This window comes from Mobula hypostoma, chromosome 4 (assembly GCF_963921235.1).
Source record: "Mobula hypostoma chromosome 4, sMobHyp1.1, whole genome shotgun sequence".
Taxonomy (NCBI): Eukaryota; Metazoa; Chordata; class Chondrichthyes; order Myliobatiformes; family Myliobatidae; genus Mobula; species Mobula hypostoma.
The window spans coordinates 82971939-82990568 of record NC_086100.1 but is presented as its reverse complement, the minus strand read 5'-3'; the positions used below and the strand labels follow the sequence as shown (position 1 = coordinate 82990568).

Below are 18630 nucleotides of genomic sequence, written 5' to 3'. Positions count from 1 at the left end.
CTATGGAGACTTGGGAATTGTCTTCCCAAAGGTTATTTATGCTCAGTCAACTAAAAATATACAGCAAGTCAGTAAAGGATATGGAACTCTGGCAGATCAATGGAGTTGAGATACAGACTGAATGGCAAACAGGTTTGATGGGCTGAATGGCTGCCTGCTGTTCCTTTTGTAATGCCCTGGTTCATATTTTTACTGTGATGCTGTATGTATTTCATTTTGGCGGTTCTGTAAGAGCTGCTTGTTTTTGACTTGCTCCATTTCAGCTTGTTTGGGTTACTGTTGAAGATAAGGGGTGACGTGTAATGTGTAATGTCTAATTAGCGGGAGGTTGTCTTGATGAGGGACAATAAGGTTGGTTTTGGGATTTTGGTTCAGCGGGAGATGAAGAGAGAAGACGCTGGGGAGAACCGGTTGGTTCTGGTGGGAGAATTGTTTGTTCGAGATGGATTGTGAGTGATATTCGAAGGTGGTATGGGCTTTCACGCTGACGAGGGTCCAGTGCGTGAGTGACAGAGAAGTTCAAGATGAGCTCCAATTTGTGCACATTTGACTGTTTAATTAGAATGGGCCCTTTTCTTTTTGTTATTCTTTACTAACCCTTCAGATAAGATTCATAAATATAATTCCTTTAATCGTATGCAGTCTACTGCCTGTTATTTCGCAGCACCAATTTGTAACAGGGTAGCAAATTAATCAGCATCCACACAAGCCGGGGTTTGGTGTGGGAGAGCAGCTCGATCTCAGTAGCTTGGCAGGGCCGTAGGTTGTCTTTCCTAGACTTCCACAGTCAAGTGAACCATGGGGTTTCACTTTATATTCTGTATTTCTCTACCCACACTTACCCCTCCATTGATGCACAATAGTTGCCCAAATTACTAAGCAAGTAATGTGACTTGTAACAAGAAATCATTAAAGAGAGGCAGAATGGCAGGGAGCAGCTTCCAACCAATTATAATGCCTGGAGACGGGTGGAACAGGGGGCCTGTATAGTCTGACCTCATTGCTTTGCTCTGCTTGTGACAACACCAATCCGGTCAATAAACAAAACTAAAGAGGAAGTCATGCTTCCCATTTAAAAGGTTAACAACAAAAAAATATTTACTAAAGGTAGCTCGAATGAAATATTAACAAGCAGAACAGAGATATCAGATGGTAGGGCAGCAGTCAAGTGGAGACCCTGAACAATGCAGAACACAATATTACCTTCAGCTGTGACTGTGGCGAGAGGAACATGACATGTAGCTGCAGTCTTGAGGTCTGTCACAGTTAGACTCATCCATTTCTTTCCATTACTTATTCATTGCAGTGTGTTTTGGTAGACAGGACCTCACACACCATGCAACAACAACTAGGTAAGTCAGCCTGGGTCAAATGCTGTACTGCACTTCTATAAGATAAACCATTTAGTATCTGGTTTCATTACCAGCCTTTCTTCTATGCATTACCAGTGCTTTTGGAAAAAGCCGGTTACTTAAGTGGTAGCCCAAATCTAGTAATTGCAACTACTTCACTCATTTACTCTTTTCCTGAGACCAATGATCCCCACCCCGGAGATCTAGAGTCATCCAACCCCGTCATCTTCTTCCTTGAGAATGATCCAAGGAATGAAAGGGTTAACGTACGAGGAGCATTTGATGCCTCTGGGCCTGTACTCATCAGATTTTGATGGCAATCTATTGAATACTGAAAGGCCTAGATATGGTGGATGTTTCCAATAATGGGTGAGTCTGGGACTAGAGGACAGAGCTTCAGAATAGAAGGGTGTCCCTTTAGAACAGAGATGAGGAGGCATTTCTTTAGTTAGAGGGTGGTGAATCATAGAATTCATTGCCACAGAGGGCGTGGAGGCCAGGTCATTGAGTATATAGGTTGATAGGTTCTTGATTAGTCAGGGCATCAAAGGTTTTGTGGAGAAGGCAGGAGAATGGGGTTAAGAGGAATAATAAATCAGCTACGATGGATTGGGAGAGCAGACTTGATGAGGCAAATGGCTTAAGTCTGTGCTTATGGGGTCTTATGGTCTTTCACTGCCTTTTCTCCACCTCGAGTGGCTGAGTCTTCAGTTGACTGGACCCAAGATTCTAGCAATCCTTCTCCAAGCCCTTCCACTGTTTCAACATCTCTCTTCTTGTAAGACTCTCTAAAGTCTTTCTCTATGACCATGATTTTAGACTTCTACTCTAATTGTGAAAATAGGATCAAGACTAAGCCAATCAGGCATGTCCCAACATTTAATGTGATTATGGTTAGTCTGCCCAAGTCTCCTCCTCTTCATAATAACATACACAAAATGCTGGAGGAACTCAGCAAGTCGGGCAGCATCTATCAAGAGAAATAAACAGTCAGCATATCAGGCTGAGACTCTTCATCAATCTGGTGAATGGTCTTGACCCGAAACATCAACTGTTTATTCCTCTCCATAGATGCTGCTTGACCTGCTGAGTTCCTCCAACATTTTGTGTTTATTACTCAGGATTTCCAGCATCTGCAGAATCGCTTGTGTTTATAATTTGCTTCTCCTCTTCACCTACGGTACAGAAGAAGGCCATTCAGGCCATCGTATTAGTGTTGCCTCAGAACTATCCCAGTCAGTTTATCTCTTTCATCATGCAACCAAAGTTTCCACCAAATATTTAACAATTCCTTCTGAGTTATTATGTAAAATACTTCCTCTGCACATTCAGGCAGTATGCTGCAAACCTCAACAACTTGCTGGTAAGATAGTTTTCCACATGTCATTTCTGGTTTGTTTGCTAATTATATTAAGTCAGGATCCCTCCTTTACTGACTTTCATCTACCTCATCTATTCTATCAAAAACTGTCACATTCTTGATTGTTTCTATCAAATCTCTCTGTAAGGTTTTCCACAGTAAGATTTTGACCTAAAATGCAGTACCTAGATTTGAATACGATATTCTGGTTAAGATTATGATTTATAAGTCTAGTCCATAAATGTTGTTTTTGACTTATCATTATAAAACCAGGGATTTCATATCTCTAATTTCCTGACTTCAGAAATGATCTAACCATGTTCAGACAGCTATGTGGGTTCACCTGTAGTCTTGGTGCTTCTGCAAGCCTTTTGTCCCATTTATCTAACTCAACATGTTAATAATGTCCCTGGGTTGTTGCTCAGGAGATTTTCCTCTGCTTTATAAATGAAGTGTTATTTTAATTGCTGTAAATTGACAGTACTCTATGCTACAGTCTAACATTTTCACATCAATTTCACAACAGAACTAATGACTGGCCTTGCCTGCCGTCTGGATCAATGCATATTGTCCATTGGCATAATCTCAAAGGGCAGTACAGTAAATTCTAACACTCCTGCAATGACCTCCATAACAAGGTTCCTGCCATATACAACACTGAGCACTGCTATTTTAACCCAAGGGCATTTGAGGCAATCTAACCTCATGAACTAGAAATGGATCCGTTTGTTCTTTGGCAATGCAATACTTTACCAATCAGTATCAATAACTTCATTCCACGATTTTCCTGCACCTGTGATGGCCATTTTAAAATAGAACCTAAAAGCATACCTGCTTTAACAAGTATTTGGGGGCTCCTTACCATCTTCTCAACGTGCCGCAAGTACAAGGCACACTCCACGTTTCCATTGTAGTCTGCCAGCTCTGCTGCAGTATAACCATCATCATCTTGAATGGTGAGGTCTACATGATTCTTGACAAGGATTCGACAGCACTGAAATTCAATAAGGAGAATGTGATGGCATGGAAAGAGGATGATCTTGACACCTCTGCAGAAACTACACATTATTCAGTTTTTTAAGTTTGCTTTCACTTATAGAATCCATTGAATGGAAGAGTACAGATATTCATCAGCTGCTTGCAACCTCTCTAGCAGTCTATATTCTAGCAAATCTAGCTATTTTTCTTATCACCTTTACAGCTGTTTACCTTCCCCAGTGCATCGGTCTTTACCACCTAGAACATATTGTATGAGTCACTCCCCTCTCCCAGTTGTCTCTTCCTCTTGATACACCAGTTCCTTGCTCACTGATATATCAACCTCTCCCACTGATACTTCAGCTTTTTCTCCCAACATATCTGCCATTCCCTCCTGAAATTTGTGTCTCTCTTGCCCCAACAATTATCTTCCCACCTTCAATACATCTATCTCTCCCTTTCCTCTTCCAAATGATTTTTCTCCCTGATACACCTGTCATTTCCATTTCTAACACATTTTTTACTCAACCCTTTTCCAATTATCTCTCCCAGCGACAACGTGACCAAGGGCGACATTGCTCCAGACGGTTCATGAACCTACTTCTTTCACTTCCTTTACTTGTTCTTTTTCTTTCAAATGTAGTTCTGCTACTGTTGGAGCCTGTGATCTGCATTTTGGTGTTGTGTTTTCAGACCAGTTGTGCAATCTGGTGCTTTGATGTCTCCGAGGGAGTTTGGTGAGGTTTCGAGTGAAGTGTGCAGCCTCGAGGACAAAAGGTCTGGAGACGAGGCATGAGCCCGTGATCGACTCCACTTCACGCCGATCCCTCTGATTAAATCATCAAAGAAGGTTGAAGTCAGCGTGGCAAGAGGGGAAGGTGACTGGGTGTTCAGTGATGTCTGCCAGCCTCTTGCTCGCTGCTGTCAGAGGAAGGTGTCTGTGTGTGACAGTCTCTCTCTCCGTCTTGCTTGCTGCTCCTGGAAGAATGTCCCCACATTTTGACTGGCCTCTCTCTCCCTTGATGCTGTCGGAGGATGGTGCCACCAGAGTCCTGGACCTTGCGCTGGGTTTGATCGGCGCCGTTTATGGACTGGCCCCTCTGGTTCACGTTGTGGTGTGTCTCTGCTTTCTGGTCACTCCCTCTTCTGTTGCTGTTTTGTTGGATTTTGACTGGATCGGCCTGCAGGTAGCAAACAGTGTGGTGCTGGATTGAACTGAATTGAGCTGAGCTGAATATGCCTGGACTCTCTTGATGAGCGCTCTGTGGCTTGGTGATTTATATTCTGTGTCTCTCACTTGTTTCTTTTTCTGCCATTTGCGTGACTTGTTTCGTTTTGCACATTGGGATGGGGGGAGGGGTTGAAGTTTTTCTTTGAATGGGATCTACGGTTTTCGTTGTTTCGTGGCTGTCCGTGCCAAGCATCAACGTTGTTTACAATCAGGTTTATTTTCTGGTAGTTGCCAGGGAGAGGGATGGAGGAGGCTGGTGGCAACTTCATCTTAACGAGTACTTAATTTTGAACAGACTGCCTGATAATTTAGAACAGTGATTTCGAGAGGTCATAGAGTCATTAGCACTGAATCAGACCCATTGTCCAAAAGAGTTCAAGCCAACTATCCAGAACCCTCCCCCTAACCCCCATCTCCACCCCAGCCTTACCAAGACCCTATCAAACACTAGGGCAAGTTGACAGTAGCCAATTACAACCCAGATATCATTGGGATGGGGGAAGTAACTGGGGCATTCACACACTCGCAGGGGAACATGCAAACTCCACAAAGACATCAGCTGAGGTCAGGTTGAAGCCAGGTCTCTGGTTCTCTGAGGCAGTGGCTCCACCAGCTATGCTGCTGTGCTGGCGTGAGCTAGAACTGGGTGTCAAGGTTATAAATACAGAAACTGAAGTTGTAGTTTGGGGTGGTCCATATTGAAAATGGGGAATACAAGTCTAAGGCTTGATCCTTGAGGAAAACCAGGTATAATGATGTGAACTCTGGAGAGAATCTATCACTGGAGATTTTCTACTGATAGAGAAATAAGATTGAAAATACACAGGAGTGTTGGAAATTCTCAGAAAGTTGCATAGCATCTGTGTAGAAAGAGAATTAACATTTCGGGTCAATGACACTTTATCAGAACATCAATATTTGGCTCTTAGACAATATGGGTCAGTACTATCCCAACTAGCTGGCCTGCGTTAGAGGTCCCAGATGAGGATGGCCTGGTTAGCCCTATCGAAGGCTGCAGGCAGGTTGAGAAACATGAAAAGTGTTAAATTTGTCTGGTCCTAATAACACACCTAGTCATTCAAAGTAAATTTATTATCACAGTGTATTTATGTCACCATCTCTGACCATGAGATTCATTTTCTTATGGGAATTCACAGTAAATACAAATAGACACAATAGAATCAATGAAGAACTGCACACAAGCAGAGATGGACAAGCAAAAAAATGTGCAAAAGATGACAAATTATGCAAATACAAAGAAGAAAGAAAACAAAATAATAATAAATAAGTAATAAAAAATATTGAGTTATTCTCAGTGGTTCAGGAGCCTGTTGGTTGAGGGGTAGTAACTGTTCCTGACCTGGTGGTGTGGATCCTCAGGCTCCTGTTTCTCCTTCCTGATGGCAGCAGAGAGAAGAGATCATGATGATGGATGCTGCTTTCCTGTGGCAGTGCTCCTTGTACGTAGGTATGCTCACTGGGGATGGGCTTTAACCGTGATGAACTTGGCTATATACACTACTCAAAGGCACTGGTATTTCCATAGCAGGCCGTGATGTAACCAGTTAGTATACTCTCCACTATGCAACTATAGAAGTTTGTCAAAGTTTTAGATGACATGACGAATCTTAGCAAACTTCTAAAGAAAGTGGAGGTGCTGCTACGTAATGGCATATTCGTACGTGCTGGATCCAGACAGGTCCTCTGAAACGATAACACCGAGGAATTTAAGGTTGCTGGCCCTCTCCACCTCTGATCCCCTGCTAAGAACTGGCTCATGGGCCTCCAGTTCCCTTCTCCTGCAGCCAATGATCAGCGATTTGGCTTTGCTGACATTGAATGAGAGGCTGTGGTGGCACCAGTCAGTCAGATTTTCAGTCTCTCTCCTATTTGCTGATTTGTCACCATCTTTAATTTGGCCTACGATGGTGGTATCATCAGCAAACTTAAAGATGGAATTGGAGCTGTGCCTAGCCTCACAGTAAGAAGTATAAAATGATTAGAGTGACACACATCAAAGTTGCTGGTGAACACAGCAGACCAGGTAGCATCTCTAGGAAGAGGTACAGTTGACGTTTCAGTTAGTCCTGATGAAGGGTCTCGGCCCGAAACGTCGACTGTACCTCTTCCTAGAGATGCTGCCTGGCCTGCTGCGTTCACCAGCAACTTTGATGTGTGTTGCTTGAATTTCCAGCATCTGCAGAATTCCTCATGTTTATGTTAAATGATTAGAGCGGGTAGCTAAGCTCACTGTCTTGTGGTGTACCTGTGCTGATGGAGATTAATGACTGTTTCGGAGGTAGCGATTGAAAGCCATCTGAAGGTCATACAGACAAAAAGCTTCAGGAAGATCAGGCTTAGCTTTGGGAAGATGCACCGTACGTCAGGACTTCTGGGGAAAGCCAGATTAGTGACGAGACATTCGACTGTAAAGTACTGATCTTCTGAAGAGCTGACAGTAAGTTTGTAGATGGAGCAGGACTTAAGTGAGAACCATTAACAATATCGGCTAACATGACGATCATCACATTAGTGGAAATAGGACTGAAGGAATCAGAGCTGGGTAATTAAGATGACAATCAGATTAGAGAGGGCAGAAGTGAAAATAGGGGAGAAACTAGAAAAGAAGAATTTTGAAGCTACGGCTGGGATGCATGGGAGGAGAGTGGTCATTAAAAAGTTTGTTTCACTGGGCTAGGACAATGAGGGAAATTTTAGGAGCAAACAAGGTGGCCTCAGATTTGGTAAGAAAGTGAGCTGACTGCTGGAGGTGAGGCTGAGGGAAACAAATGCAAAGGGACTGAATCTACCATAATTTATGTCTCTACTGCAGCAACAAACAATCTACTGGGGAAATTCAGCAGGCTGGACAGGTCAAAAGGAACTGTCAATATTTCAGATCTAAATCCTGCACCAGGAATGTCAACAATTCCCCTCCTGCCACAGGTGCTGCTCAACCTGTTACGTTACTCCAGCATGTTGCTCCAGATTCCAGCCTCACTTATTATGATTTTCCTGGATCTCAGAGTCTACGTTAGATCAGATAATAGGCCATTAATTCTTTAAATTGCAACCATCCTGCTTCAGTATACACCAGGGGAAAGGACCTAGGCAATTGTGGGGATGACTTACAGTGGACTGAAATGCTTGAGCATATAGACATTAAGAAAGAGAATGTGCTGGAGCTTTTGGAAAGCATTAACTTAGATGTTGCCGGGTCCAGATGAGAGGTACCCCAGGCTGCTGTGGGAGGCGAGGGAAGAGATTGCTGAGCTTCTGGCGATGATCTTTGCATCATCAATAAGGATGGGAGAAGTACCAGAGCATTGAGGGGTTGCAAATGTTGTTCCCTTGTTCAGGAAAGGGCATAGAGGTAATCCAGGAAATTATAGACCAGTGAGTCTTACTTCAGTGGTGGACAAGTTATTGGAGAAGATCATGAGAGGCAGAATTTATGAGCATTTGGAGCCATAATCTGATTAGGGATAGTCAGCATGGCTTTGTCAAGGGCAGGTCATGCCTTACAAGCCTGATTAAATTCTTTGAGGATATAACAAAACACATGATGAAGATAGATCAGTGGATGCAGTGTATATGGATTTCAGTAAGGCATTTAAAAAGGTTCCCCATGCAAGGCTCATTCAGAAAGTAAGGAGGGATGGGATCCAAGGAGATCTTGCTTTGTGGATCCAGAATTGGCTTGCCCACAGAAGGCAAAGGGTGTAGGTGGTTCGCATTCTGCATGGAGGACAGTGACAAGTGATGTTCCACAGGGATCTGTTCTGGGACCCCTCTTTGTCATTTTTATAAGTGACCTGGATGAGGAAGTAGAAGTGTGGGTTAGTAAGTTTGCTGATGACACAAAAGTTGAGGGTGTTGTGGATAGTCTGGAAGGTTGTCATAGGTTACAACGGGATATCAATAGGGTACAGAACTGGGCTGAGAAGTGGCAGATGGAGTTCAACCCAGATAAGTGTGAAGTTGTTCATTTTGGTAGGTCATATCTGAAGACAGAACATAATATTAATGGTAAGACTCTTGGTAGTGTGGAGGATCAGAGAGATCTTGGGATCCGTGTCCATAGGACACTCGAAGCTGCTGCACAGGTGGACAATTTTTTTACAAAGGCATATGGTGTGTTGGCCTTCATCAATCGTGGGATTGTGTTCAAGAGCTGTGAGGTAATGTTAAAGCTATATAAGACCTTAGTTAGACCCCACCTGAAGTACAATGTTCATTTCTGATCATCTCACTACAGGAAGGATGTGGACACTATAGAGAGAGAGCAGAGGAGATTTACAGGGATGTTTCCTGGTTTGGAGAGTGTGCCTTATGAGAATAGGTTAAGTGAATTCAGCCTTTTCTCTTTGGAGTGACAGAGAATGAGAGGTGACTTGATAGAGACATTGATCGTGTGGATAGTCAGAGGCTTTTTCCCAGGGCTGAAATGGCTAACACGAGGGGGCATAGTTTTAAGATGACTGGAAGTAGGTACAACTGGGATGGTGGGGTAAATTTTTCACACAGAGTGGTTGGTGTGTGAAATGCACTGTCGGCGATGGTGGTAGAGGCGGATACAAGAGGGTCTTTTAAAAGACTCTTAGATAGGTACATGGAGCTTAGAAAAATAGAGGGCTATGCAGTAGGGAAATTCCAGGCAGTTTGTAGAATAGGTTACATGGTCGGCACAATATCATGGGCCGAAATGCCTGTAATGTGCTGTGGATTTCTATGTTCTATGTTATTGATCCCTGGGCTTTTTCCACTTCCCCATTCCCCTTACTTTGCTAACCTAGTAACTTGGCATCTCAGTTTCTCTTCTCTTCCAATGGACCTTTAGATTTTGGACAGAGCCCTCTTGCATTTATCAGCTTAACAAAATATAGTTTATTCCTTTAAAATCACAGGCCTAGGCTTTATACCTGCTGCCTCTCCAACAACATGTTAACAGATACCAATAGATCTTCCTGCATTCTCTCCTCTACACCTTCATTCCACAATGCACCTTACAATCATTTGTTGTAAAAATTGCTTCCTCAAACTTTTCTTTTTGAGCATTATTTTAATGTATTAAGTTATTTCTTTATATAGACTAGGCTTTCAAAGCCCGGAAGACTGAAAATGATATGCAGAGTCCTGTGTAACCTACCTCCAGCTCTCCATTCTCCGCAGCATCGTGCAGAGGCGTGCCGCCCCAGTTATCCCGCAGCATCCTGGCCCCCATCTTTATTAATTGCTCCAGGACCTTGGCATGCCCTCCACTGGCAGCAAAGTGCATTGCAGTTGCTCCCTCGTTGTCCTGTGCAGAGATATCAGTGTCCGTGAACGATCTCTGCATTACACATCAAAAGAGAAAGTTGAATGAGGCAGATTATAGATTCAGTACAACTGTACAACATCAGCAAGCATTCACACACACAGTATAGCCCAGTTTCGTATCTCAGAAATAACATACTTGTGATACAGGTTTCTCATATAAGGATAGATAAAGCAAACTGGCCTATATTATCTTGAGAGAGAGAACTAAAACTTATGAAGCTCTTACTGTACCTTACAAGGTAGATGTAGAGTTGATTTTCCCCTGCCTGGGGTGATTAATGCTAAGGGTCTGTAAGTCAGACTAAGGAGTTCACCATTCAGGACTGAGATAAGAAATCTCCTCATCTGCTTTGATATGAATCTTTGGAACACAGACAAAACGCAGGAGGAACTCAGCAGGCCAGGCAGGCAGCATCTATGGAAATGAATAATCAGTCGATGTTTCGAAGTGAGACCTTGCTTCAGGACTGAGAAGGAACGAGGAAGATGCCAGAATAAAGAGGTCGGAGGAGGGGAAGGAGGCTATGTGGAAGGTGAAAGGTGAAACCAGGTGGGTGGGCAAGGTAAAGGGCTGGAGAAGAAGGAATCTGATAGGAGAGGAGAGTGGACAATAGGAGAAATGGAAGGAAGGACCCAGAGGAAAGTGATAGGCAGATGAGAAGAGTTAAAAGGCCAGAATGGGGAATAGAAGAAGAGGGAGGGAGAGAGAAAAACATTTTTACAGGAAGGAGAAATCAATATTCATGCCATCAGGTTGGAGACTACCCAGATGGAATATGAGGTGTTGCTCCTCCAGTCTGAGGGGGGCCTCATCTTGGCTCAAGAGGAGCCATGGACTGACGTGTCAGAATGGGAATGGGAATGGGAATTAAAATGTTTGGCCACCAGGAAGTTATGCTTTTGCCAGATGGAGCGGAGCAGAGGTGCTCAACAAAGTGACCCCCCCCCCCCCAATTTACCACTGGTCTCACCAATGTTGAGGAGGTCACATCCGGAGTACCAGACAGAGTAGACGATCCCAGCAGATTCGCAGGTGAAGTGTTGCCTCACCTGGAAGGGCTGTTTGGGGCCCTGAATGGAGGTGAGGGGGGAGGTGAATGGGCAGCTGTAGCACTAAGGCTGCTTGCTGGGATAAGTGCAGGGAGGGAGATTAGTAGGGAGGGACCAATGGACAAAGGAATCATAGAGGGAGCGATCCCTGCAGAAAGGCGGGGTGTGGGCATGGGTGGGGGGGAGCCTTTGGAATTCTCTGCCAAAAGGAGCTGCGGAGTACTAGTCAAATCAGAAATGGGTGGATTTATGGATATTGAGGAGGTCACGAGATATCTATATGAGCAATTGAATTGCTGAGGTACAGAAGGCTACACACCAATTGCCTGCAACTGGGATTAGTGTAGATGTTTCAATGGCTGACACAGACACAGTTGGCTGTAGGACTACGAATCGCCATGGGGATAATGTGGAAAATGGAGCTGAGGTAAAGGATCAGCTGTAACCTTAAAGAATGTTGGTCGAGACTAGGGTCCAGATGGCCTGATCCTCTTTCTGTTCTTTAATTCATAATCACGTGAAGTTTGACCATTAGTAAAGTGCAAAATGGACGGGTGACAGGAAGGATCAAAGAAAGAGACTGAAGCAGAATTGTTTAGAAAAGCTGTAAAACATGATGCTGTCCAGGAGGGGTTACGGAAGCTAACAAATATGAAAGCAGGGCTAACATTGGTAACTTACAGTTCATAAAATGGAAAGCTGGCTGAGGAAAATGATATAAAGCTATCCAAACTAGTATCATAGGGACTAGGAGTAGGAGAAGGGCGTTTCACTTCTCAAGCCTGTTCTGCTGTTCATTACGACTGATCTCTCTTTTAAATGAACTCGATGATTGAATGGCCACGGCCCTCCAGGCTAAAGAATTCCAAAGATTCAACATCCTCCGAAACTTTGCATCATCTCAGTCCAAAATGAACTACTGCTTATTCAGAGACTGTGAGACTTGGTCTTGGACTCTTCAGTCAGGACAAGCACCCTCCCTGAATTGAGCCAGCCTAGCCTTTAAGTAAGTTTAATTAAAGGATACAGTCTGAGCTGACTTGACTTACCCTGAAACTCTCCACCCCTGTAACCTATCTGGCAAATCAGTACATCACTCTTTAGTTAAGGAGAGACAAACTGAACATGACGTTGCAGGTGCAGGCTTAGCAAGTCCCTGTTTTTCTCTTGTATTCAAATCCCTTCTTGATAAAGACCAACATGCCATTTGTCTTCTATAAATACAAGAAATTCTGCGGATGCTGGAGGCCTTCTATGCTGCTGCACCTGCAAGGTCAAGGTAGCTGTCAGTGGAGGACACTCAATCCCTTTGAAAATTCATATTTCTTTATCTGTCACCAGTTAAAAATGATCCTGCTTTTCATCTTCTGCTCCAAGCTCAATGAGTCTCACATGCGCTCACATCGTATTGGATCTGTTCTGCCCTCAAACACTGGCCTCCTTGGAGTTTCTTTGCATTGTCCTCCCCATTCACAATATCGCCAGTTTTGTGTCAAAATGAAATGCATCTCACAAACACAAAACACGGTTGCATGTGTGGCATTTACAAACATGACTTGCCGTATACACACACTCGCCAATGTAATGTGCAGCCATGTTGATGAGTGTGTGTATATACTGTACATCCCCATACAGACTGGGGCAGCAGGGTGGCATAGTGGTTAACATGACTCTATAACAGTGCCAGTGATCCAGGTTCATTTCCCATCGCTGTCTGTGAGGAGTTTGCATGTTCTCCCCATGATCGTGCCAGTTTCCTCCGGGCGCTCTGGTTGCCTCCCACTTTCCAAAGACAAACAGGTGAGGAGATTAATTGGTCAAATGGGTGTAATGGGATGGTGGTGGGCTCATTCTTCATCCCTAGACAAAAGTAAGATATGTATATACCCACACAGATTCCCATTCCAACATATACTCGCACACACACTGAGAAAGCATGCACACTCAGTGGTGTCCTGTGCCTAATAAAGTGGCCACTGGTCTTCTGTTGTTGCAACCCATCCACTTCAAGGTTCAACACGTTGTTCGTGCAGAGATGCTTTTCTCCACTCCACTGTTGTAACGCGTGGTTGTTTGAGTTACTGTCGTCTTCCTGTCAGCTTGAACCAGGCTGGCCATTCTCCTCTCACCTCTCTCATTAGCAGGGTGTTTTTGCCCACAGAACTGCCACTCACTGGATGTTTTTTGTCTCTCTCACCATTCTCTGTAAACTCCTGTGTGTGACAGTCAAACCGTCCTTTCTGACACCAATGATCATTCCACAGTCAGTCACTTGTATTTCTTCCCTATTCTGATGTTTGGTCTGAACCTCTTGACCACGTCTGCATGCTTTTATTTATTGAGTTGCTGCCACATGATTGACTGATCAGATATTTGCAGTAACGAAGCAGGTGTACCGGTGTACCTAATAAAGTGGTCACTGAGGGTATGCACAGTCTCACAATTCTATATACAGCGACTGAAAACCAGTAATACACTTCACCCTAAGTGTTTCAGTATCTCATGAGCAAAGCCTGTATTTCATGAATCAATGCTCCCGTGTCTCCTGACACAATGCTGTGAACAGGTGTCCTGCATCCTTGCAGAGGTGGCCATGTCCGATGAAACAATATTCCGCATGGTAATCTCCAACCTGACACCATCAACGGTTACTTCTCTAAATTCCAATAACCGTAGCCCTCTGTTCCCACTTCCTTTTCCTTTATCATACTGACCCTACCACCCTCTTTCTCCTCATCACTCTGTTACCCCTACCCTGCCATCATGATCTGCCCGTCTCCCACACACTTCTACCCCCAGATCCCCCTTTCACTTCCTTCTCTTTTTCCCTCTTGGTCAGTCCACTGTCCTCTCCTATCAGATTCCATTTTCTTCAGCCCTTTCCCACGTCCACCTATCACATCCCAGCTTCTTCATTCCCTCTCCCCCACCTGCCTATCTTCCCCCCTCACCTGAATGCACCAATCACTTGTCACCCACCGGTTCTTGCTCCGCCCCTCCCCTCCCCTCCCCTTCTATACTGCCTTCCCCACTCTTTCTTTTCAGTCCTAATAAAAGGTGTCAACTGATTTCCCACCTTGGTGTTGCCACCAGCATTTTGTGTGTTGTCCCATGAAGCAATACCCCGCGTTCTGACTGATGCCATTGTTTATTTATTTAGAGATACAGTGAGGATCAGGCTCTTCCAGCCCAATGAGCCACTCTGCCCAGCAAGCCACCTTTTTAACCTGAGCAAAATCACGGGGCAATGTACAGCAACCAACTAACCTACTAACTGGTACATCTTTAGCCTGTGGGAGGAAACCAGAGCACCTGGAGGAAACCCACGCGTCCACGGGGAGGAATGTACAAACACCGTACAGAGGACACTGGAATTGAACTCCCAACTCCGACACCCCGAGCTGCATTGGCGTCACGCCCATGATCACCCGGCTGCCATAACGCCGTTGACGTACCAGCCACAGCACCACAGCACTGTGTCCCATCTGTGCCGCTGCGTGGAGGACCGTCATCCCATCGTGTGTCCGTAGGTTCAAGTTGGCTTTGCAGTCTTTAATGAGGAATTGAACAATGTGAAGGTGCCCTTCCTGACAGGCCAGGTAGAGGGGCGTTGCACCGTTTTGAGTCTGCTTATTCAGAACGCTGCAGAGAAAAGGAGAAACTTCAGTACATTCCTGGAGACAGGTCCCAGAATAATGGCCAGTGAAAAACCATAAGTCTTTATTTTAGGTTTCCTTCAGGTGGTTTTTTGAATTTACATTCTGATTGGTTACATCTTCCAGTCCTTTACACGCTCATCGATATGTGACATAGCATCAGAATTAGGCCATGCGGCCCGTCGTTCTCCATCATACCATCATGGCTGATTTATTATCCCACTCAACACCATTTTCCTGCCTTCTTCCCGTAACCTTTGATGCCCTTACTAATCAAGAAGCTATCAACGTCTGCTTGAATATACCCAATGACTTGGCCTCCCACAGCCGTCCATGAATTCCATGGATTCACCACCCTCTGGCTCAAGAAATCGTTCCTTATCTCTGTCCTAAACAGACATCTTTCTATCCTGATGCTGTGCGCTCTGGTCTTAGACTGTCCCATTATAGGGATCCTATCCACATCCACCCCTTCTAGGCCTTTCAATATTCAATGAGTTTGAATGAGATTCCTTCTAACCTTTTAAACTCCTGTGAGTACAGGCCCACCCAAAGCCATGAAATGCCTCTCATATGTTAACCCTTTCATTCCCAGCGTCATTTTCATGAACCTCTACTGGACCTTCTCCAAAGACAACACATTCTTTCTTAGATAAGGGACCCAAAACTGTTCACAGTGCTCCAAGTGGGGTCTGATCAATCCCCTATAAGTCCTCAGCATTACATCCTTGCTTTTATATTCAAATCCTCTCTAAATGATTGTGAACAATGCACTTGCCTTCCTTACTACTGACACAACCTGCAAGTTAACCTTTAGGGACTCCTGCATGAGGAGACCCAAGTTCCTTTGCACCTCTGATTTCTGAAAAATGGAAAGCCACTGTTAGACCAAATGCTAGAAATTCCTTTGGTGTCTGGCATGTATGGTAAGGCATATGGTCATATGTTTAAGGATACCTTTCCCTCTGAAGTCTGGCCCTTCCAGCCGATACTGTACATTATATAATACATGGCCCGTTGCTCTCTGTACCATGTTAGAGATGATCTCGTGGAGAGAATTCCAGAGTCTGTCCGGTTATGAAGAGGAAGCTGCTGTAGTACACACTGCTTTGCACAGTGCAAGTTCTTTCACCAAAAAGGCATCTTTGTTAGTTTACATTCCCTCTCACCATTCAGTCTATTAGGGAGTGAAGGGAAGGGAACAGGGAGACACAACTCAGCCCCTCTTCAGAATGAAAATCAGGTTTAATATCACCAGCATATGTTGTGAAATGTGTCACAACGGTGGGGCATTGGGAGCAAGGGTGGACCCAAATGCAAGACACATCTTGTGAGGTTATGGTATGGACTCCGAGCCAGAGACTGGGCAAGGACCCAGTACCTGGGTCTTGCCTTGGGCTCGGACCCCAGAACCAGGCATGGACATGACATGGGCTAGGGAGAGGAGAAACATGGAAAAACAGAGCCTTGGTCTTGGGAGAGCAGGTACATGGGACCATGGACACATACACAGAACACAGAGTCGGGACCCCTCCTTGGAAACAGGACATAGGGCCAGGACTCATGACCACCCCCACTCCCCCCCCCCGCGGGGCAACGGCAAGACAGCCTGATTTACCCCACGGAGGCAAGGACAAGACAAGACAAGACATGACCCCCTGTGGAGCAAAGGCAAGATGGCCTGACTTACCCCACGGAGGCGAGGACAAGACAAGACAAACACCAAAGAACAACACTGTTCCTATCTAACTCCAGCAATAGAACTAGACCGAGGTGCAGGCAAGGGCTAGAGGCGAGAGGGGCAGCGAAGGGATTCAGACAGGGGGGTAGGACAGGAATCACAGACCGCCAGGGCCAGGACTTGACTTGGTACTCAGATGCTGCCAGGGCCAGGACTTGACTTGGTATTCAGATGCTGCCAGGGAAAGGACTTGACTTGGTACTCGGATGCTGCCAGGGCCAGGACTTGACTTGGTACTCCGATGCCGCCAGGGCCAGGGCTTGGACTTGGACACGGTACTTGGATACTGCCGGAGCCAGGACTTGGACCTTGTACTTGGATGCTGCCGGGTAGTGGCGAGCTCTGGACTCGGCCCAGGAACAGTAGACAGAGGCTCCTGATTCACTCCGGCGGGTTAATCGACAGACCCACCTTGATGAGGAAACTTTGCAGGCTCGCTTCGGAGAGGTAACTGGACAGGGTTGTTCCGGTGAGGAAGGGCGAATTACCGACACTCGCTTTGGCAGAGACTAGGCTTGCTCCGGCCAAATGACATCGGCACACTGTAACTTTGATGACTTTGCAGACACTCCCGTGCCGAACGGCTGAAAGCCGGAGACTATAAACTACCGGTTCAGTCGAGAGTAATTGCCTCCAATCACCAAAGCCGAGGGACACGGGAAAACAGGGAACCAAAAGGAAACAGGGAGTCAACGGTCTGGATCGTAACATAAACAAAGTAAATTTAAAGGGTCCCCGATCCGGACCCTGACAGTTCCTGAAACATATGAAGTAAGCTAGTGCCCATGATGGAGCTGAATAAGTTCACAACTTTCTCTGTTTCTGTCGATCCTGTGCAGTGGTTCCCCATACCAGATGGTGATGCAGCCAGTTGGAATGCTCTCTACGGTAAATCTGTAGAAATTTATCAGTGTCTTTGGTGTCATACCAAATTTCCTGAAACTCCTGATGTCATGCCCTCTTTGTAGCTACATTGATATGTTGGGCCCATGATAGATCCTCCAAGATATTGACATCTAGGAACTTGAATCTGCTCAGTCTTTCCACTTCTGATCCCTTCATAAGGACTGGTGTGTTTCCTCCCATCTCACCCTTTCTGAAGTCCACAATCAGCTCTTTGATCTTGCTGACTTGAGTGCAAGGTTGGTGCTATGACACCATCAACTAGCTGATATACCTCACTCCTACGTGCCCTCCTGTCACTATCTGAAATTCTGCCCACAATAGTTGTATCATCAATAAACTTATAGGTGGCATTTGAGCTACACCTAGCCACACAGTCATGGGGGTGGAGAGAGTAGAACAGTGGGTGAAGCATGCATCCCTGAGCTACACCAGTGTTGATTGTCAGTGAGGTGAAGATGTTTATTCTGATCTGCACAGATTGTGGTCTTCCGGTGAGGAAGTTGAGGATCCAGTTGCAGAAGGAGGTACAGAGGCCCATGTTCTGGAGCTTTTCAAGATTCAAAAAACTTTATTGTCATTCTAACCGTACATCAGCTCTGCAGGGCAGAATGAGACAGCGTTTCCCAGGAGCAGTGCAATCATAACATAACAAACGCAACACTAAATAATGAACATAACAATAAATAGTAAAACACAACAGTCACATGTCAGTTAAAATCAAGTTATAAGTGTCCAGTGCAAGTTAAAAGTGTCCAAAGCAGAGTCAGGTAGAGCAGCTATATAACAGTCTGACTGCATGTGAGAGGAAGCTGTTTAGTAGCCTTGTGGTTTTAGTTTTGATGCTCCTGTAATGTTTGCCTGATGGCAGAAGAACAAACAGTTCATGGAGAGGGTGTGAGGGGTCTTTAATAATGTACCGCGTCTTCTGGAGACATCACTCTGGAAGAAGTCTTGGACAGAAGGTAGGGAGACCTCAATAACCTTCTCTGCTCCCCTAACCATTCCTATAGTTCGATCAGAACTATAGGAATAATAGT

The 18630-nt window shown here is 45.0% G+C and overlaps 1 protein-coding gene across 1 annotated transcript in view; it reads right to left on the bottom strand.

The window, feature by feature from the left end:
- The window catches only part of LOC134345962 (espin-like protein), a 105848-nt gene that overhangs the window by 49084 nt on the left and 38134 nt on the right, over nt 1-18630 (bottom strand). The window contains exons 3-5 of the mRNA XM_063047306.1: nt 14746-14932; nt 10071-10253; nt 3575-3706 (exon numbers count right to left, since the gene is read on the bottom strand). Of these exons, the coding sequence (XP_062903376.1) occupies nt 3575-3706; nt 10071-10253; nt 14746-14932 (502 nt within the window). The remainder of the gene's footprint in view (nt 1-3574; nt 3707-10070; nt 10254-14745; nt 14933-18630) is intronic.